This window comes from Alternaria arbusti (genome assembly GCF_024043155.1).
Source record: "Alternaria arbusti strain BMP 1465 chromosome Unknown scaffold_5, whole genome shotgun sequence".
Lineage (NCBI taxonomy): Eukaryota > Fungi > Ascomycota > Dothideomycetes > Pleosporales > Pleosporaceae > Alternaria > Alternaria arbusti.
Window position 1 is genome coordinate 340,920 of NW_026249945.1, and position 21,040 is coordinate 361,959.

The 21,040-nt window shown below is 53.0% G+C and overlaps 8 protein-coding genes across 8 annotated transcripts; 5 read left to right on the top strand and 3 right to left on the bottom strand.

Moving 5' to 3' along the window:
• Positions 1-1,189: 1,189 nt before the first annotated feature.
• J4E86_004618 (uncharacterized protein) lies at positions 1,190-2,434 on the top strand (the record flags this gene model as incomplete). Its single annotated transcript, XM_051445156.1, has 1 exon — positions 1,190-2,434. One exon carries the CDS (start codon positions 1,190-1,192, stop codon positions 2,432-2,434), a length of 1,245 nt encoding a protein of 414 aa, XP_051303253.1.
• Positions 2,435-3,024: 590 nt separating this feature from the next.
• On the top strand, positions 3,025-4,533 carry J4E86_004619 (uncharacterized protein; the record flags this gene model as incomplete). The annotated part of the gene is made up of 2 exons (XM_051445157.1): positions 3,025-3,677; positions 3,726-4,533. 2 exons carry the CDS (start codon positions 3,025-3,027, stop codon positions 4,531-4,533), a joined length of 1,461 nt encoding a protein of 486 aa, XP_051303254.1.
• Positions 4,534-4,945: 412 nt separating this feature from the next.
• On the top strand, positions 4,946-5,720 carry J4E86_004620 (uncharacterized protein; the record flags this gene model as incomplete). Its single annotated transcript, XM_051445158.1, has 2 exons — positions 4,946-4,997; positions 5,047-5,720. 2 exons carry the CDS (start codon positions 4,946-4,948, stop codon positions 5,718-5,720), a joined length of 726 nt encoding a protein of 241 aa, XP_051303255.1.
• A 221-nt stretch (positions 5,721-5,941) lies between these two features.
• On the bottom strand, positions 5,942-7,781 carry J4E86_004621 (uncharacterized protein; the record flags this gene model as incomplete). Its single annotated transcript, XM_051445159.1, has 3 exons — positions 5,942-6,498; positions 6,548-7,537; positions 7,721-7,781. 3 exons carry the CDS (start codon positions 7,779-7,781, stop codon positions 5,942-5,944), a joined length of 1,608 nt encoding a protein of 535 aa, XP_051303256.1.
• Positions 7,782-11,632: 3,851 nt separating this feature from the next.
• On the top strand, positions 11,633-12,281 carry J4E86_004622 (uncharacterized protein; the record flags this gene model as incomplete). Its single annotated transcript, XM_051445160.1, has 3 exons — positions 11,633-11,883; positions 12,034-12,138; positions 12,188-12,281. The coding sequence occupies 3 exons, from the start codon at positions 11,633-11,635 to the stop codon at positions 12,279-12,281; spliced, it is 450 nt and encodes a 149-aa protein (XP_051303257.1).
• Positions 12,282-14,834: 2,553 nt separating this feature from the next.
• Positions 14,835-16,707, bottom strand: J4E86_004623 (uncharacterized protein; the record flags this gene model as incomplete). The annotated part of the gene is made up of 3 exons (XM_051445161.1): positions 14,835-15,880; positions 15,933-16,525; positions 16,571-16,707. 3 exons carry the CDS (start codon positions 16,705-16,707, stop codon positions 14,835-14,837), a joined length of 1,776 nt encoding a protein of 591 aa, XP_051303258.1.
• Positions 16,708-17,276: 569 nt separating this feature from the next.
• On the bottom strand, positions 17,277-18,121 carry J4E86_004624 (uncharacterized protein; the record flags this gene model as incomplete). The annotated part of the gene is made up of 4 exons (XM_051445162.1): positions 17,277-17,628; positions 17,676-17,776; positions 17,825-17,959; positions 18,101-18,121. 4 exons carry the CDS (start codon positions 18,119-18,121, stop codon positions 17,277-17,279), a joined length of 609 nt encoding a protein of 202 aa, XP_051303259.1.
• Positions 18,122-18,511: 390 nt separating this feature from the next.
• On the top strand, positions 18,512-20,822 carry DUS3 (tRNA-dihydrouridine synthase 3; the record flags this gene model as incomplete). Its single annotated transcript, XM_051445163.1, has 3 exons — positions 18,512-18,723; positions 18,771-20,684; positions 20,735-20,822. The coding sequence occupies 3 exons, from the start codon at positions 18,512-18,514 to the stop codon at positions 20,820-20,822; spliced, it is 2,214 nt and encodes a 737-aa protein (XP_051303260.1).
• Between the last annotated feature and the right edge of the window lie 218 nt (positions 20,823-21,040).

Consider the following 21,040-nt stretch of genomic DNA (forward strand, 5'->3'; position numbering starts at 1 on the left):
TACAAGACCTGCGTTCATGTCTCCAAAATGGATAGTGAGTGGATTCTCACGATATGGACTGGAAGAGCTTGTACCTCGTTAGAATGCTGGGTTGGACGTACTGCGACATTTCGGCCTCAGCCTCGCCAAGTGGGCATCTCTTCCCGTTATATATCGATCTCCCTCACTCGGCTCTATCGGCATACTAGACCTCGCAATATAATCCATGACATCACCGTTGGACTGTTTCTTTGCTTCTTTCTGGTCTCCTATCTGTATTGCCATCACGAGTCGCCGAACCTTTCCACCAACAGTCTTGCTTATTCCGTCGGCACGTCTTGGGAGCATGTACTTTGGCCTTGCCTTTGTGAATGCGTACATGTGTTTCAGATGGACAGCCTGTGAACTTCAGGTAGCGGGTGTAATCAGACAGAATGCCATCACGGTGACTAAAAGGATGCATTGCGTCATAAGCTGGCTACCTCTCGGGTTGGCTGGTCAAGCACTCCTATTCTTTCCTTAGCTGTCTCATACATATCGGACGTTTCCAGAAAGAAATATGGAAAGCGGCGCTCTGAAGTCGGGCGGTTTCATGTGGTAACTACCGACTTCACTTTCTACCGGTTCCATCTGTACCTGGCATTACCACCCGATCTCATGTACGCTCGAGGATCAAATGCCCATCCCCGTCAACGAAGTACGAAAACGAATGACTGGTAAGACTACATTGTCGGAAGAACTTGCAGACTTGCGTTTTGATAATAACGTCGACTTCAGCGCGTATGTTCAGTTTACGCTTATATGAGGTGCGTCTCCGTGAAGGCCGGCCGAATTTGGTTACCATGCTGATGGACCCAGCTTCTATCCATCTTAACAAGCCATACGATAGCTCTGCTACTCTACTTCACACCTCTTTCTTTGGGGCCCCTCGTGGAAAGGGGGCTTATCACCGTTATTTCATTGGCATTATGGGGGTTGTGCGTGACTCGTCGTTTACAGGTCATCGCAGTACCGTGGTTATTCACTTGAAACTCCACTATTACGTCATGTTGTAGCAGCCTGGACCTCAACTCGCTTCTCCTATCTGAGACAAGAAGGACATTAACGCACAGACACAGGTGACCCTTGCTCACGCAGAGCCGCAGCAAACTGTCGCATGCAGCAACTCGTCCACTAAACCCCGACGCTCAACACCCACGGCTCCTCCAAGATGGTACGATTCAACCCTGCCACGCCTGTTCTAAGCACATGCGCACACCCCGTACCGACCACTCTTGCTTCCAGGCTCCCCTCGCCGCAGCTCTGTCCATCATGCATGATAATTTCACAAGCCCGAGACATCGAGGCTGTACAGGAACAGTTTGAATTGCGCGGTGGTCTTTTCCAGTCCAAAGAAGGCGGGAAAGGCGACCATGCGAGCCCTGGCCACAAGGCCGTCAGAAGGAACTGGCGCAGGGCAAAAATTGCACTGACCAATACTGTGGAACTGTTCGAAGACTTACTCAACGACACAAGTGTGCCAGTCCAGGATCTGACCAAGCTGAGAGAAGCGCTCAATATTTGGAACTACAAGAAGGTATTGCTGGGTAGAGTGCCGGGTCTAAGATACGTTGACGGTGCAGAAGAGGGAGAGCCGACCAAGTTGGAGAAGGAGGGTGCGCGTTTATTGATGGTATGGTTGAGGAAGGTGATCGAGAAAGAGATGGATGAAGAGTGGAGAGACGAGGTAACATCATCTATGTCCGCAACAGGATTGAACGAACCGCAGGAGGTGCTCACGATGCCGGAGTCGACTCGACTGGATCCGTTAGTGGAAGCTTTGCGCAGTCAGCCACCGGAGTCTCGGTGGATTTCAGTACCAGAACCAGAACTAGGAGAGAAGTTAGACGCACATCCCGCAGCTACAGCAATAACTGCGACCCCGCTGGCATCCGAGCATAACTCCGCGGTCCCGAAATCGATCCTCAAGCGCCTACGCACTCGCACCATTCCAGGCAGCCAATCCGCCTCACCATCGCCTAAACGGGCCCGCACAACAGATTCGGTGACTATATCACCCGAGCATCATTACGTCGTCAATCCCTCGCCCTTCCAGCCGCTCTCTCGCACTGCAGTTGTGCTGCCCCACGCCGAACATACACTTGCCGAAAACCATCGCCCGCGACCTAAGTTCCATCGCACAACTCCAACCTACACACCCGGCGTATGGGCATCGGATGCTTTCAGCGAAAAGGTGAATACTAGCTTCCTTGGCATGTCGCGCGAGGATATGGAGAAGCAGTACGATGAGGCTTCAGCAGAACAAGAGCAGGAGCAGATGTTGGCGGAAAAGCTGAAGGAGACGAGCAGAGGCTGGGTGGCGCTTTGGTGGGCGAACAAGGTTGCTCCGCACTTGGACCTGGAGAAGCTGAAGATGGAAATGTTGGCACGAAGTGGAGAGACGGAAGTGAGGTAGACCACTGCACTTGGCTGTGGTGTGCGAGGGTGTGCGAAACTCAGGAATGGGATTCGCGATACGAAGTTGATAATTTGGCGCATTGTATTAGGGAACCGCTGGGGTCCAGGACTACATGGGTCGGAGTGAACATTCTGGAGATTTTCTGAGACGCTTGTATACCCCTAGACATGATGAGTATGGGCGCGCAATCTTGACGGGTTTCTGGGGATCCGGTGGCGCTTTCGAAGTTTTGCTTGTTTGTTCATATCTTCTGGGCAGGAGCGAAGTTGCACTGCACGTATGTGCCATATCGTCGAAGTCAGATGCAGAAGTCTATGAGAAAGTGTTAGAAGACCACTGCCCAGCTGGTAAGGTGGAACGAAATTGCCTTTGCAACATTGGTGACGTGAAAGCGCGCCCGGGCGGTGCCCCACGTGCCGCCAACGCGTTCTGGTACTGGCGCAAATATCTTCTTGGTGATTACGTCACTACCCGAATGTGGCTTAGTCAGGGACTTGCATCCGTTCCGGTTCGCTTATTCAATCGTCCATCCCAGAAGATTTCGGAGACTGCTGCGTGTCGCGATCCCAAAGCAGCCGAAGTCGAAAATGAGTGCAAAACCACGGAGGCAAGACGAAGAGTACGAAGTTTCTGCGAGTGGATATGTGTTCCTGACAGAACCAGAAGCCGAGAGCTCAGGCCCAGATGAAACCGACGAAGATGATGGCTTTGAACATATCCTTAAGAGAGAGATGGAAAGGCAGGCTGTAGAAGAAGCGAAAGTCAAAGCTGCGGCCGAAGCTCTTGGGCGGAAACCGTGGAAACGGCAGCGGATAAGCGACATACGCGGGAAATGGAATCTCTACTCCTCGCAATGGGTGAAAGACTACGCGCACAAGTTATGCCGAGAACTCGAAGACAACGACTTCACGGATCCTGTCGGAACGATCGAGTTTGCAAAGCACCTTATCGATGAGACTATGGCGCCTTACGGCGTCGGCGACATGGGGATGGAGCTCGACATCGACGGTGGGCCATCGCAAGCCTCGCCACCCGGGTTCAACAAACCAAACTATGCATCCCTGAATCCGGAATCTATCAAGATCTTCGAAGATGGTGACGAGAAACAATTCACTATCAATATCAACTTTCTCGGAAATGGCTTCTTAGAATTGCGCATGGATGATATTTATTTTGCTGGGATCATGTTCCAAGATCGGAAAGCTGTGAAGCGTGAAGCTGAGGAGGCGAGTCTCGAATGGTAGAACTGCAAGTACACTGGGCATATGCACCCGGCGAACAACAAGAGGGTGAAGATGGCTATGGCGCAGTGTGGAGTGCTCGATGACTTCTATGATTACGGGGGCTATGATTCGGGGAGCTCTGATGGAAGCGAAGCGACCGGGAGCGAGGAAGAACCGCAAGAAGTAGAAGACGATGAAAAGGAAGACGAAGAAGACGAAGAGCCGAGTGAAGCAGATGATGAATTGGGCGAAGAGAGTGAAGAAGAGCATTCAGAGCTTCAAGTGACCATCCAAACACACAAAAGGAGAGCTGAACGGTACGAGGAGGAAGCAAGAAAGGAGCATGATGCAGTACTTGAAGCTGCCATTGCCTACCACACAGCCAGAGCTGTCCGATATGAGACACTAGTAAGGGAAGAAAAGAGCACCCTCTTTGATAGGTGGCATAAGAACAAGAAGACCCCCCTGGCTCCCATCGATGGCAAGTGGACCTTGTTCTCATCCCAGTACCTCGAATTCTACGAAAAGCAACCCATCCGCGAGCTTGACGAAGAAACAATCACGAACTGGTCGGTCGGAACGCTCAGAATCGTACAGGATGGCACATACACTGAGATTAAAATCAAGCTCTTGGATGCTTCCGATGAATTCAGCATGGTCATCGAAACTCCAAAGTTCGCTTCGCCAGAGCGTCTCACAGGAAATCTTAATGGTATCGAGTACACCGACCCGGAGGGCGACCCTTGCTGGGTAACATTTATCGGGAATGGCCTGCTGGACTTGCATGTACCTGGAGAGATACTAGAAGAGAGCGGCCATTGGCCAGATAAAGCTCGGCCTTATACCATTCGATATGTTGGTGTCCTGAGGTAGACGAGAAGACAGGGCCGACTTTCTTGAACTGGATGTTCGTCGACTTGAAACTATCGAGTTGGATAAAGTAGCAGGACTGGAATTGAGGAACTGTCATTCGAGTGTCATTAGCCACAAGCGAATATAAATCTTCGTCGTTTCCGACAACACCGACAAATAGATTTCTGACTGTGATTTTAACGCACGATGACGTCGTGGCGTTGAACCGGATCAATGCACTACATTTGGTGGACCACAGACAATGCAACGCCTCTCGGCGCGACACTCAACCTGACCTTAAGCACCACAGTGTCTCTTTCTTCATCAACGAATCCACGTCTTCCATCTGCGCATAGAACTGCATCATCAAAGAATCGAATCATAGTCCGCTCCCTGGAGTGTTCAAACCAGAAGAGCTTCGTTCCGTCTCAGTATGGCGACGCAGCACAAGCACGACGGTCCGAGAGGGTTTGGCGGGCATAATGGTATGACGCCACCACTCTTATTGAGATGAAAGCTTACATACTCTCAAAGAGACACCGGTTGTAAATAACGAAGAAGAGTACGAAGACAAAGAAACAGAAATGGACGACGAAGAGGATTACGACGGCTTAGGAGAACCTGAAGACGTATATCATCAAAATGCCATTGCCGAACACAAGACCAAAGCAACCCGTTTCGAAAATCAAGCACAAGCTCTCAAGGAAAGACTACGAAGTGGCGAGAAAATATCTCTGGGAGACATCAGCGGCAACTATACGCTTCTCTCGTCTCAACATTTGGACTTCTACGCTCAGAATCCAGAGCGGTGGTGGGAAAATGGAGATAACATCGATGACTGGGAAGCCGGAACCCTCAAAATTGGCAGGCAACACTTGGAGCCAATGTTACCTAAAGGTGATACAGAGACTGGAGTCAGGCTCAATCTCATGGACGAACCGGAGGACGGGTTTTGGATGAACATCAACAGCCCTCCACAGTTCGCATCGCAAGACCCTGTTGACATGACAGCCTATGGCACCGTGGCACTGGACCCCTTTGATTGTAAAGTCACGTTCTTGGGTGAGGGTGTTTTGGAGCTCTGCTTTCCAGGCAACCAATTGGAGGGCAAAGGATTGCCTGGCTATGTGCGTTACGTTGGTGTCTGGGGTGCGATGGACGACTCGGATGACGATTTTGATTATGATGAGGAACCTTTTGGATACTGAGCAAGAATGATGACAAGCCGGGGACTTGTTGCTGTGCTATTGGCAGCTGCAAGAGCGAACAAGACCTTGCCGAAACGTATGGTTACCAGCATAGCGAAGTCCCGAATAGAAGAACTCGACGATGAGCCTTCAATGGCGTCAATTCATTAGCAACAAAGATCTTGTCATCGCGACGTATCCAAATCATTATCCCGGTCCCATTCTCAACGGCATCCCAGCGCCTATCTCAGCGGCCTTCCGTCTGTGACCTCTCCGTACGTCGGATCGTCGTACTCTCCAAAGCAAGCGAAGTCGTAATCCGCAAGCTCAATCTGCTTTTGCTGGACCTTCAGGAATGTTTCCATCTCGCACCATCCGTCGTCTCTATCACCACATTCCTTGTGACTACGACCCAGTGGAATAGTTCTCTGGTTGAGAATGAAATGAACGTAGTTCGTCGGCGGCCCGTCAAGATATATCTTCTCGTCCGTCCGGTTAGGGTTGACGGGCGCAGGTGCTTTGATGACTTCGATGTCGAGACGACCAGCGAACGGTTGGAGATGCGAGAGGATGAATTCGCGGGGCGTCTTGATATGGGTTGTGGGAAGTACCTCGCTGAACTGCGTGATGCCGAATGCGACAAGAATACTGATGATACCGGCGTCGTGGCTAAAGTCCAGGTTCAGGTTCTGATCGATGGGAAATGTGACCGTGTTGTTGTCAAGGGTTACGTTGATTTGGGCAGAAGGTGAGGTGATAACGTGGTGCTGCATGCGGGCGAGGACTTCCTCCACGTAGCCTGTGCAGTATTAGTATAGTGAGGTAGAAGAGGCATCGACAGTTCCTACCAATTCCAATAGCACGGCCGACTGGAGAGCCAAATGCTGTGCCTGCCTGGAATGAAAGATCCAGGGCGTACTCGTAGCCTTCCCACTCCTGGTAGGTAAACAGGCCGCACCAGTGAGAGAAGCCAAGCGAAATTGTCTCGTACGAACACAAAGCTTGAGCGTTGTACGTATCGGTGATCGTCCAGTCAAGGTCACCGGTGATATTGCTTCTGAACCTCTGATGGGCATCATGAAGATACACGCCGATCCATTCCATGAGCCCTTGTCGCGCCGTCGGCCAACTCGAATGGTTGCACTGCTTGTAGCCAGCAAGCGTATTGTTGAAGCCAGGCGCCTCAATTGCCAGCTCAAGCGTTGCATTTTGCGCCCAGCCTAGACCGAAAAAGCCGGCAAGGAAGTACTCCGCCGACTCGGTCATGCGTCGTTGGGTTGTGCTCCGGACGATAACCTTGCTTCCATTGTTGGGATACAAGTGGCCATACTGGTAGTAGTGCAGAGTTCCAGAAGTAAATAGCTCTTGCTTGCCATTGGGAACGAGGATCTCAGCACCCAGTAGGAACTGCCAATCGTTGAGGAACGAAAGGGGTCCGTGACCTGTGAACTTGCCAGCCGCGTCCGTGAGCTTCTTCCCTAGAGTCCGCTCTGCAGCTTCACCACTGACTTCGGGGTACCGACTTCCATGGCGATGGACCATGTTGAGCCATGTTACGTTGGTGCCAGGCGGTATAGAGTACTCGTTTACTCCGAAGCCTCGGGGATTAGGGAAGTAAGGGCTGATGTTTGCCATACTTTGGAATATGTTCTTGTTTTCCGCATTGCCAGCAATGGGGATTTGTGTTTCCAGAGGCGTATTTGGAATGTATGACACGCCGGCAAAAGGTGCTAGGTTTGTCTGCGCCATGAACGGTGCAGCGCCCGTCTTGGTAGGACCTTGGAAGTGCCCATCGTCCGTGACAAAGTAGTCTGGAACAGATGACTTTGTTGGTATTGCTGTGCGATTGTTAGTTGCTGCTTCAATCTGCTGGCCTAACCAGTAAGATTAGGGAGTACCGACACTTCACCACCTGTTCGCCTTGAAGAGGTACTTGAGCCCCAGATCGACCTGTTCATAATTAGTGACTGTTAATTGAAGCCACAGCAACAGTAGGTGGCTAGTGGATGAGGCGTACGCACCGAGATTGGCCGGGCTAAACGAGTTGAGGAGCTGCAGCGACAGCTCGAGGATGCCGTGCATGGTGGGGTAGCTGCGAGCTCTTACTCAGCAACGTGCAAAGTCCAGGTCTAATGAGGTATGTGCGATGGACGTTCTGCAAACAAATCACCGCTTCACTACACGTCGCTGTCGCTACACTGGAGTTTTCGCGTCCAGATTGTTAAGAGACAGCTTGAGCTTGGGCCAGGAGTTGGAGTTGGCAGTGACGCAATGCCGAGGGCTGTCCAACACGGTATCCTGGACCATATCGCCCACATGGGTGTTTCGCATTCCGCTCACGCTCGAGAGTTGAGAAATGTGTACTGCTGACGAACTGTTCTTCGTGCACCATGGTCATGTTTTGACTCGTCACACATAGGATACAAAAAGATGAATGCACGCGCCGTCGTATACAAAAGCATAGCTGCGAACAGCTGGGACGCATGGCAACTGATTTTTCCTGACTTTAAATCGCATTTACATGGTTGATGTACCTTCAGGGCTTGATATGAGGCTGGAAGGCTAGATGAGGGTGAGGCTTAATGCCGCGACACCAGATTGTCTCCACGAACCCTTATCTGGAGATTGCGGTCAACTACATTCACGCAACTGCAGATCGATCGCCGATTTCTCAGACCAATGTTCTCCGAAGATCGTTGATGAATGGCGATCAATAAGAGAATCTAAAGAGTTTGTCGGGACCTCGCGTCGGCGCTTTAGTTGCCTCATTAAGTTCCCATATGGTCTTGACTCCTCGGCCACGGAGATGGGCAACGATGATCTTCAGAAAACTATGTTTGTGGCCGCAGGGGATCCGGGGAATCCCCAGCTGTCTGGTCTGGAAGCGCCATATCCGAATCAAGTGGGGAAAGACTGCTAATCGATATGGCAGCGCTTCATACATATCTCTGGTGTCGGTGTGTTCTATGATCTACCTACACCGTGTCTGAAGACTGTCTCTTCGAATGACGGTCACCTTTTATATCCAGTGAAGGGAAATTGGCGTTTCCAAAGTAGATATATATAGACCTCGCACGCCGGAGTTGAAGGCAGTTTTCGTCCAGTGCACAGAGGCATCTGGATACTGTTTCTTCCAGAGGCCAGGTCTAATAGGTATATATCGCATGTTATAGGGACGCGTGGTTGTCGGAATCCACCACCGGCGAATTTGTCGGTGTCTCGCGTCCAGCTCTTCATGCCCCGTGATGCATACCAGGCGTCCTTTGCGAGTTACATCACCACATCCCAGCGGCGTCACTCTGCAACACAAATCGCCGCACTGTCTCCGAATGCAGCCCTACCGGACATATAAACCGCAGCTCCACAATTGCTCGCACGCCGGCGCAACAGCGGCATGTTGTGACTTGGTTCGGCAGCGATTGATTACTGGGTTCGGCAGCCTTCCATGATCGAAGTGTCGTGATTGATGTCGCCTTGTTCTGAAATATCAAGTGAGGTGTCGGACCGATACAAGTGTATTGGTTGCGTGTACCAGGTGGACCCTGGACAGCAAGAGCATGACTCAGGTACCATCTGCTGGAGAACCACCGAAGAACGAAAAGTGGACACCCTACAGCGAATTGCCGGACCAGCGATGATGCAGAGACAACGGGAAGAGTGCTAGCAGCATGCAAACCGATTGATTGAGTGAAATAAGCGAGCTGTGGTGACCGTTTTGTTGAGTTGGAGATGTCGGAGATGTTGGAGACGTTGGAGTAGAAAGTTTTGCAGAGGGAAGTCAAAGCAAAGCAAAGCAAACGGTATCCCAGTGGAAGGACAGTGTGATGCAGTCACACTCCCATGCGAGTCGCGCAGAAATGTTAATTGTCATGATGTCGCTCTCACGTTACAGAGCATGTGTGTCGCCTTGAAACCCCGTGCGGATCGTCGCCGACTGAAAACAGCAGTGGCACGCTGGCAAGGTATGTAGACGCGTGGTGAAGCATGCTGCGCAAGGCCGGACCGAATAAAGCAAAGATAGTAGTTGCAAGGCCGGCATCAGCCGGTCCTACTCGAATACCCGCGGGAAAATGACACTCGTTCCTCAGTCTTGCCTCAAGCAGCCGTGTTCCCGAAGGATCGTCGCGAAGCAGAACAGCGGTGACCTTTGGATGCTTCAGAAAGCTCACCCAGCGCAAGTCGCAACCTAGCGAGATGCGGATCGTACCGGCGAGGTGGAGCTATGCGCGCTGAAACAACTTATTGATAATGGGGAAGCGGCAGGCCACTCAGACGAATATGTTTTCTCACGTTGGAACGTTCAACGTCATGATCCTGGAGATCGCCGTTGTCCAATGCAGGAGAAGTACGGATTGGACAAAGTGCGACAGAGTCGCGGCGGAGGCGGGAAATGTTCCATGCACTTATGACAGAATCACGGCTGTCATATTGCACGAAAAGAAGATCTTGGCCCGGCGCGCAAAGGTCGAATAGAAGCACCGTGAGCGGTTGCTCAGCGGCCAGGGTGACGTGCTGATCAAACGAGAATTTCGTCATTGGTCATGGCATAGTGCGGAGTCAGCGCCCACGAGATCTAAGGGTCTCTGGCGCTCGCGAGGGAGTGTGAGGGGCTGGAGACGAGGCTCGAAAAGGGCTTTTGTGTGTGCCGGGCGCTGGCTGTGTGCGTGCTGGTGGTGCCAACGGGCGAGGATTGGTGGCAACGGCAATCTACAAAATACCATGCAAGCCAAAATGGCAGGCCAACGCCGCCGCCGCAGGGTCCCCTTAGCCGATCTTATATATTTCTGGTGCGCAAGCTCGACGAAACGGATGGCTCACAAAGAGGGATCAGCAACCACGCCCAACACGAGCGGCTGGTGATGTGCGCATGGACAGCATGACCCGCAGTCAGTCGGTCTGTAACGCGTCGCTGTGCGCTGTGGGTACAATACCTAGGTAGTTTGGGCGGAGACAGCGTGGTGGTGATGCACTGCTGTCTGGGTGCACGCAGCGATGAGGCTGCCCGCCCGCATCGTGACTTTCAACGTTGGACGCAGGCACCGTCGTCGCTGCCCCCAGCACAGGCGCAGAGACGTCAGCGACGACGCCATTGGCGGTTGACGGAACCCACGGCAGTGTTCAGTGATGTCAGCCGCCCGCAACGCGCAGCCGTGCTCAGTGTGCGGTGGGACGTGGCGGAATGGGGCAAGTGATCAGCTCTCCCATGTCTCACAGCGGCCGGCGACGTCATGCACCGCTTTCGGCCTTCATCATGACCTCTGCAGTCGCAGCGCCGCAGCAACGTCTTCAACCCCCTCGCCCGCGCGCACGCCCTGAATCACGCCGACGACACGGTCCACGCTGCGCTCATCCACTGCCCGCACCACATTCGCCAACACGCCCCAGTTGCCCTCTCGCAGGCCTGGCAATAGCTGTTCGGCCATCGCAGCGCTAATTGACCGCTTCTAATCATCCGCGCCTCTGGTGGGTGCTTTTGCCCTTGCCGATCAGCAACGCAAACCTTGCCTGCGTGTCGACAACAAAACACAGTCACAGTCATCTCGTGAGTAGACGCCGCTGGTAGCCATACGAGAGCGCTATTGCCTGCTGCCGCCGCCGCCACCCCGAGCTGTCTGCTAGGAGCGCTCGCTGCGTGCACATTCGACGCCCGCGCGCAGGGATCCTCGTCTCGGGAGACCCTGAAGCATTATCTGGCTTAGCGCGGACAGGGGCCCACCCACTCTAACATCCTTCCACATCAACTGTGTGGCTTTATCTTGGCCTGAATCCACCTACGGCATACTCTTGCCGACGCTCGCCCACCTGGCTCCATCCCTAACCTACACTCTGAGAGCCGCACTATACTGTCTCGTGCCATGAACCCGCACATTTCCATCACCTCCTACCCGTCTACTTCAACGCAAGACGACCGCCGCCCCTCCTACCCCGACGACATGTCGACTTCCTCCTCCAACTCTTCCATCAGCGACCAGGAGATGAAGAACGACCCCACACTACAGGCCCGGCCCCGGCTAGGGAGCAGAAAGTCGAGCGGCACCATCATAATACCCCGCGACAGTCCCAACGTCGAGATGAAGGAGGAAGAGGAGGAGTACGACGACGGCGATGCGCGCACCATGAGCCCTCGCCGGAGTAGCGAAGAGATTGAGAAGATGGGCCAGGATGCTCGCCAAGCTCTGATAGAGTAAGTAACTCAACCCTGCATCTCCACGTACGTGGCATGCAACGCTGCGAACCCCCTCGGTGTCGCTGTCGCCCACTGTGCTACCTCTCTCGTTTGTGTGCGCGTTTTTGACTTTCGTCCCAGCCCTTACCAGACTAACCGTTTCGCTAGACAAGCAAAAGCCCTCCAAGCCAGCCTCATGCAGATTGTCGACCGCGTCGAGGTTGTCAAGAACGAACACGAGAAGCTCGAGGGCGGCAACAAGTTTCTCCAATCGTATGTACTCTCCGCATCTCCATTGTGACGACTGGCTAACGGCTCGCAGATATATTGGCGAGCTGATGCAGACCAGCAAGCTCACCTCGACGGGCGCTGGCAAAGCGTCCAAGGTCAAGGGCAAGGGCAGGGTTATCAAATAACAATCAGTCCTCGTACTCCTACCCACAGGCGCTGTGAGCCTCCACTACGTCGGCATTCCTCCCAGGCCCCGACTCATCATGGACGCCACTCGGCTCTCGAACCCCTACTACCACGCAATCATGATGGTCTACTGTCTCACATACTGATCATCACCACCTCCTTCCAATACACGAAACACGCACGTTGATACCGCGTTTATGAGCATCTGCATAGCGGCACAGGATTGGGGAACCGGCGTTCGTCATTACACTTCGATTCAGCATACAGCTTCTGTCTTACCACCCTTCCGACAACCATTTGAACTCGGCACCGCTGGCTCAGTGTTGTCGCACTCGATTTTGCGATTATACCACGGCACATTGCGCCCTTGACCATTGGGTTTTACATTACAATAACTTTACACTTTCACCCGATCACTTTACGGGGCCATGGCGACTACGGTGTTATAGGAGTTCCTGTTTGTTTCCATTCTATACCATGGCAGGATTCTGTACGGTACCCAAGCCCCCTTTGTTTTTGCTACCAATGGAAGAGTTGAATCAACCTCTTCCAGCCTATAGCTGAAGTATCGGTGCTTTGTCTGATACTCGGCGCTATGTAAGGCTTCATCTTATTTGAGAGAAAATTAGAAGTAACATGGTTTGCACGAGCGAATAAGCACAATGGTTATTCATGCACAGAATCGTCGCACAACCGTTTTGTTCCTGCCGCCCAACATTGCCATCATCATCTTCCAATGTAGATGACAACTCCATGACTGCATGTGTGCCAGTGCATGTATGCCCAATCTAGCATCGAAACAGGCAGGACCCTGCATGCCCATGCCAGATACGGTGAGCTGCGTAGCAGATGACCCGTCCAAGGCTCCACGAAGGAACATGACAAGGCTGCCGCAACGCAAGAAAAACTGTTCGAGCAGACCCGCACCGCTGCCCCTCTCTTTGTCGGACCATGCTCCAACCCAAAGCACGCAAGACAAGGAAAACTGACAGCCGCCACACTAAGCTTGACTGAACTAAGAAAACCACGCAGACAACACCCACCTCCCTGGTAACGCACGCCCGTCTCCGCTCTCCGTTGTTCCTACTTTGACGCTTTCTTGTTTCTCTCCGCTTGCATCCAAGCGAAAGCGATCGGAATGCCCACGATGAACTAAAGCACCAAAGAACTCTATTCCATCACGCGCAAATCTAGCGACTCATGCTGTTTTTTCTTCTCTCGCGCCTCTCGCTTGCTTGCCTACGTTCCGCTTTAGCGCGTGGGCGCCCACGCGATGCAATCATCAATCATACACAAGCCTCTAGTGTGCGATCCGCCGTTGCAACGTCGTGTCACAGATCTCATGTGTCTGACTTGTGCGCTAAGCCCACGCTGCGGTAATGCAGGTGCACTCCACTCTGCTCTGCCGTGGGAAGGCTCACATGTGCAGGAGGTCATCGCACTTGCCGAGTTGTTACCGGAAGGAAGGAAGCAAAGCAAGCGCAAGGTGGAGGAAGGTTATGGGAATAAATCTTGAAACTCTCTACCTTGCTCGACTCGGGTGTTGGTCCGTAGCTTCTTGCATGCCGTGATTGGTGCGGAACCCGTCGAGGGAAATGGGAGATTAAGGTGCGGATATTATGATTCGTGGGGGCGAAATTGGCCGCCTTGCGCTTGGGGAGGGGGTTCCGCGACATCAACTTAGCAAGCGAGATAGGTGGGAGTGCTAGTTGCTATCGATAATATTGGGATTGACAAGCTCATGAGCTCAAGCCAAAGGCAGGCCATCGCGCTCGGTGGGCACACTGTATTGTTGTTGTTGTTCATCTTCGGTATCGGTGCGGTGAGGGGAACACGCCGACGATCTTTATCAGCCTTGCATCACGACTTCCCCATCTTGCCCTGGTACTCCGACGACACGCAAATACCACGATAACAACCGCTCACATGCGCCGGCATTCATGTCAATCTCGGTACTGTGCTTGCGGAGCTGAACACGTATGCTTCCATGGAGCTCTCGAAACTTTCCACTTTGGTCTCGTCGACTTCCTCTTCTGTAGATCTGAGGAAGGCGCTACTGACCCGCAGTTGACACGGTCTTCTGCAGTCGCCAACGGGTTGTTGCAGATGAAGTGTGGTGACTAGGTGTACGTGTCCGCACATGAGCTTGTCTGGTCATCGTCTGATCCACGATGCTGTGTATGCATGGAGCGAGTCATTTCCCTCCGATCCGGGCATTGGAGACTTGTACCTACGTTTGATTGATGTAAAAAGTGGTAATGGAGTATGCCACATCGTCGATGCCTTGGATGCTACACCCGCACCGAAGCCGGAATTTTCACACATAGGCTGCGGCAAGATATCGGTTGACCATATCGCGAACTTGAAAATCTTCTTGATCCTTTCGTCCACCAGACTTCTTGACTGCTAGGCATCAGGGTAGTGTGAATTCACGCCCATATTCTAGTATACCAAGCATCAACACCGGCTACTGGAGGCAGTGAGATAATCACAACAATTCCTTGGATCAGTGAGATAGAGTACCGTCAGAACCGGTGTTTATTCACACTCGCCTAAGCTTTCATGACATCCACCCATTCTTCTGGCATGACCTTCCCACCCTTATATCCATCAAGCAGCCACTGCTCTCCATCAAACCCAAACTCAATCAGCGCATCTTCACTTCCCCACTCTCCGTTCCCACTCAGCCCGATCGGGACCTTGCCAGTGCCCTTTACGCCATCCACATATGCAATAGGGAATTGTATGCAGGGGATTCCTGTGAAGTTCGCTAACCACACATACTCCATGTTCCTGATTTGCATGTTGCCGTTCGTCACCCCATGTGAAAGTTCAGCTTCATCAATAGGCCAGCCCGCGTTTGGCGTCGTGGGCGTGACGATGATGAGGCCAGGATGTTTGCGGAAAAGGTCGGCAAGATGTTCCATGAGAACGTTGCGCAGACGCTGGGCAAGCAGAAAGTCAGTTGCTGGGGTCTGTTTCGCCACACTCATGAGAATCCTGTTGGCGGGCGTGAGGTCGTAGATGGACGTCCTGTGTCCTGCTGCGCCTTCGGCCATAATAGTCATTGCGTGAGCAAGTTGACCCTCTGTTAGCAGCGGGATGCTGATATCGACAATTTGGTATCCCTGTTCTGACTCGAAGTACCGCAAGGCTGATTGACAGGCCTCCTGTACTGGAGGGTCTGCGCGGTCGATCCAGGCTTTGTATACACCCAGTACTTTGTTTCGAGACCCAGTGTGCTTCTTGGGTGGGTTGAATAGCGATGAGGGGTATGTTGATGGGTCGGGCTGAGCGAGCACGCGGTATGCGATCTCGAGATCTGACATGTTGCTTGCGAGGGGCCCGCGAACGGTGACGGATTTCCCGGCGTCTGGCATGGGCGCGACGGAGACACGGGAGTGCGATGGCTTCAGACCATATAGACCACAGTAGTTGCTGGGAATTCGGACTGAGCCACCTCCATCTGATCCAATAGCAAAGGGTATAAGGCCATGTCCTACTGCAGACGCAGCGCCTCCCGATGAGCCTCCGGGATAGTATGAACTGTTGTATGGGTTCCGCGGTGTGCCCCAGTTAGGGTTATTGTTTGTGGTATCTAGATCAGTCAGTATCTTCCATGAAACCACAGAACCGACGCTTCCACTCACCCATTCCCATCTCATGCATAGTCAGCGTCCCGACCAAGACCGCGCCTTCCTTCTCAAGCATCTTCGCACACCAGCTCGTTTCCTTGTTTCCCCCGTGGCTGTAGTCATAAGTGGTGCCGACATAATGCTTATATCCCGTGACCTTAAGATCGTCTTTGACTCCGAACGGCACGCCATCTAGTATACCCAATGGCTGCCCCTGCTTGTACCGTTGCGTGGAGGCTTCGGCAGCTTGTCTGACCATGTCTACTTTGCTGTCCATGAAGGCCGTCGAATAGGGCGAGCGCTGCGCAATATCTCTGCGTATGAGGGGCAGGATGTGTTCTACTACGTCGGTCGGTGTAAGTGTGCCGCTCGAGTAGGCATCGTGGAAGTCTTTGATCGAGTGGAATCGGTTGGAGGACGCGTGCGAGGACGGTGCGCGAAAGTTGGATTTGTCTGTGTAGTTGAGGGGAGCATCGTCGGATTCAGGCAGCGGGATTACGGTGGGATCATAGCGCGGGTCAATGCCGTCGAGTTGCCTGCATTCTCGCAAGGAGCTGAAGCCGGCATTGCTCCACAGGATGCCAGGGACTAGCGGTACAGTCGCGACTCTGGAGCTGTTAGCTTGGTGACAAAAGAATGGTGGATTGACTAACAGGTTGGAAAGATAGTGCAGCAAGGCGCCCTTGACTACGGGGTTCTTTCCGGGCGGCGGGGCCTTGTATGGCGCGTCGTGAGGTTTGGGGCGCGGATAGTTGAAGAAGCGCGGGGATGTCTGGCTGCTTCCCGACATCTTGGCTGTGGCTACACGGAACCAATGGCAAGTGAAGCTGAAGCGATATGCAATTGGGCCTTTGGTAACACTGGTAAACGCTTGTATGCTCCTCCACTGCCTTTATGCGGAATCTTGATAAGCCTCAAGTGCTCGGGATACCTGAAGCACTGCGCTAGCTTTCACATGCTACTAGTTGGGGTGTTTTGTCATCGCGCAAGCTCCCGAGGTCCAAGACGTCCGAAGGTCCCAACGTAAGCAACAACAGAAGAAGCTTTCCGAACAAGGTCCGATACTGATCAAAGAGCATATGAATTCAATCGTGTTTACTGTCTATTGCTGCTGAGCCATATGCGAAAGTTACGTCAGCACTGTAGCTCTCCTTCCCCCTCAAAACTAGTTACCACACCGCAACACCCAGAGGACAAAGATAAAATAGTCGTATGCGTGGCATCCACCAGCATAGAGCCCTTGAAACTTAAACTTTGAAAGTATAATTGTAGTGACGACCTCTCCCGGGCGTGCGCCTGCCGTCCTACAGGATAGCCGTAGCCTGCATTCCGTGTCCGTTCGAAGCCATTTGTACGCGTCTACTGCTTGCCAGAGACCTGGTCGCCCATGCGGTTGTACTCCTTCTGCATGTTCTCAACCTGCTTCTTCAGGTTCGCCATGTCGCGGTCCTTGGCAGCAAGCTCCTCCTTGAGAGCTCCAACCTCGCCAGCACCACCAACGTTCTTCAGCGAAGAGCCCTTCTTGGTGCTGGGGTCGCCCTTGAGGGTCTTGACCTCCTCCTCGAGACGGAGAACATCGAGGATCATGACGTAGGTACGGTTGAGGATGAGCGACAGGAAGAGGGTGAAACCGCAAAGGTACATGTTGCGCTGCGAGTAGAACTTGCGGGCCTGGACCTCCATGCGCTCAATGCCTCCAGCAGCAACGCTTCTTGTGTCGTTAGTACAGCACTTTGTAGGTAGGGTACTCTGACTTACGATCCGCGGCCCTGGTCGTCTGAGCCAGAGAGCTCAATCTGCACGCGGTATACGCGGTTGACACTGTCAATGAACAGGATCAGGATGAAGATGAACGTAATCTACGCATGTCAGACGGGTCCTCCACTTGAATACAGTGACTCCCATACCTTCATGCCATATTGCAGCTTTGCTATTATAGGGCTCTCCGATATGAAGGTGAAGAGCTTGCGGCGCCATGTGAAGGGCAGAGGGACGATGAGGGCGCAGAAGATGAGCATCTCCGTCACCAGGAGGAGGAAGACCTAGAAGATGGAGGGTTAGCACAAAGGCCACATACGCGGTTGTCAGGTAAGGCGCGTAGGCGAGCACGCGAGCAGTGACGAGACGACACCATTGGCATCTCTCTCGATCGCTGCTTTCCTGCAAGGAGAGGGGCTGCTTACCAGACTGTAGTAGAGCGTCATGATGGCTACGTGGTATTATTGTCTGGTGTGTGTGTGTTTGTGTGGGAGCGGGGTTGAGCTGAATCAACAATGGATCTGGGAGGAGCTGGCTTGCGTGTGCGTGCAAAGGACCAGCAGGAAGATGAGAATCGTGCGGAGGGCCGGAAAGGATTGCAGGAGGGTTGATGTGAAAGTGGGAACGGGAAACGCGATGTGATGTAGGGGAGCCGCAAGTGCCTGGCTGTGACGTATGATCGCAGCTTTCCCAACTTGCTCACTAGCGCATGGGCCGCCGGTCTAGCCTCTTCTAGCCGCATTCGCCCTCACAATTTGAGCGAGTGCTTTTCTCTTTTGAGCAGCAACGCCAACCACGCACGCCTATTCTCAGCCTGGCCACCTTTCTTGCATAAGATGACGACAGGTGAAGGAACCAAGCTCGAGCCCGACCATTCGGCCCCAGACGGTGCTGTCTCCAATGGCATCAATGGCGGCAATGGTACAGTCGATGTGCAGTCCGAACCACCTGCGAGCCCCAAGAAGAGGAACAGGACTAGCAGTCAAGACATTGAGGATGCGGATACTTCTGTGAAGCGAGTCAAGGGTGTCGCACCCATCAAGGCAGAGTACATGCGCCACCCGCTTGAAGTAATTCGCATGCTAAGAACATCAGATTCCTGATACGACTGGATAACAACAAGGCCGCCACCAAGGACAGAGTCATTGACGACGATGCAGCTGAGGGCGCCGATGCTGAGCACAAATCTGAAGGCCTACCAAAGACTGATGCTCGCGATGGCCCCAGAAAGGGCAAGAACAACAAGAAAGACAAAAAGCAAAAGGGCCAAAACACCAGCCGCACTTTCGGCAGCTCGCGCGACAAGATACCGCTCTGTGGTACTCGCGCAGCCTACAATGAATTCTCACCCAAGGAGTGTCCGTTTGGCGAGAAGTGCAAGTTCGAACACGATATCCGCAAGTACCTCAAGGACGGTCGACGAGAAGATCTTACTACCTTCGGTGGTCAATGTCCAGTCTATGCCGTCAAGGGATTCTGTCACTTTGGCTGGAAGTGTCGATTCGTCGGTAGCCATTCCGAAGAGCGCACCCTAGAAGACGGCCGGAAAGAATTAGTCCTGAAAGAAGATGCTGACCGGAAATCCAAGTTCTCCAGCTTCGACGAAGAAGCAGAGGCTGAAGTGGTCAACATCGTGCCAAAGGATATCAAGATTGGTTTATCGAGACGGAAGATTGGGACCCCGCGCTCTGACCAGTACCTGCAATGGATCGAGACCAATGCTCGCAACGAAAGAGAAATGTTCGATGCAGCTCAGATGGACATGGACGTTCTCAAGGAGGAGAAGGAGGCGCGCAGAGCGGAGTTTGTGGAGGCGCCCTTCAGGCCATCAGAGAAGCGTAGGCTCTACTACGGACCCGAGACACCAATGCTCGCACCCCTCACCACTCAAGGCAACATGCCGTACCGCCGGCTCTGCGTGGATTTTGGCTGCCAAGTGACTTGGAGTGAGATGGCCATGGGTATGTCATTGATCCAAGGTGACAAGGGCGAATGGCCACTTCTCAAAGCCCACGAATCTGAGGTAACCCCTCCAAAGTTCTTGGGCAAGAACACTGTTGTCCAGGGCTACGACAACTCGACTGATCTCAAGTTCGGCGCACAAATCGCGGCGAACAAGCCATGGCTGGCCACCAAGACGGTTGAAGTACTGACTGAATACTGCCCGAAGCTGCGCGCTATCGATCTCAACTGCGGATGCCCCATCAACCTCGTCTGTGAGAAGGGAAGTGGTTCCGCACTACTCGATAGCGAGGCAAAACTGGAGAGTATCCTCCGTGGAATGACCTATGTATCCAAGGAGGTCCCCATCACCGTCAAGATCCGCATGGGTACCAAGGACAACCACCCGACCGCGCAAAAACTCATTAAGCGCCTCGTACTTGGCGGCCACGAAGCCGTAGAGTCTGGGAAGGGTCTCTCGGGTATCGCAGCCATTACCCTCCACGGCAGGAGTAAGCAACAGCGATACTCTCGAAGCGCAGACTGGTCCTACATCGCCGAATGCTCCGCCCTCATCAACCGACTCCGTAAAGAACAGGCGGCCAAAACGGACACCGCCGCCGAAGCTGATCCCCGTGACCTCGCAAACGGCGGCCATGTCTACTTTGTCGGCAACGGCGACTGCTACTCGCACGAGGACTACTACAACCATCTGGAAAACGCCAAGGTTGACACCGTCATGGTCGGTCGTGGCGCACTCATCAAGCCCTGGCTCTTCGAAGAGATTGAAAAGGGCCAGTACCTTGACAAGTCTGCATCGGAGCGCCTTTCCTATATCGAGAAGTTTACCAAGTACGGTCTGCAGACTTGGGGTTCTGATGAGATGGGCATTGGCACGACTCGTCGTTTCCTCCTTGAATGGCTAAGCTTTGCGCATCGCTATGTGCCGGTTGGTCTATTGGAACACTTGCCCCCGAACATCCAGGATCGTCCCCCGAGGTTCAAGGGTAGGAATGACCTGGAGACGTTGATGGCTAGCGAGCACTACACGGACTGGATCAAGCTCAGGTATGTTCTACTTACGACGTGGGAAGGTATTTTGGCTAACGTGTTTGCAGTGAGATGTTCTTGGGTCCTGCTCACCCTAACTTCAAATTTGAGCCTAAACACAAGTCCAATGCTTATGAGATTGAGGCGGAGGGTTAGAGCATGGGTGAAATGAAGGAATCATATTGTTATGGGGCGCTTCCGCGTATATGCATTGGTTGAGAAGCAGAAAAGCGTGGCGACAGCGATGCATTTGCATGAATATATTTCAAGTCTTCAGGTCTCGGTGGGTGCCTTGAAAGGACCTCGCATGGAGAAGTCATATTGGAATACCAGAAAAAAGTTCATCCCGTGCTTTTGCTCGTTGCATTCGCTTC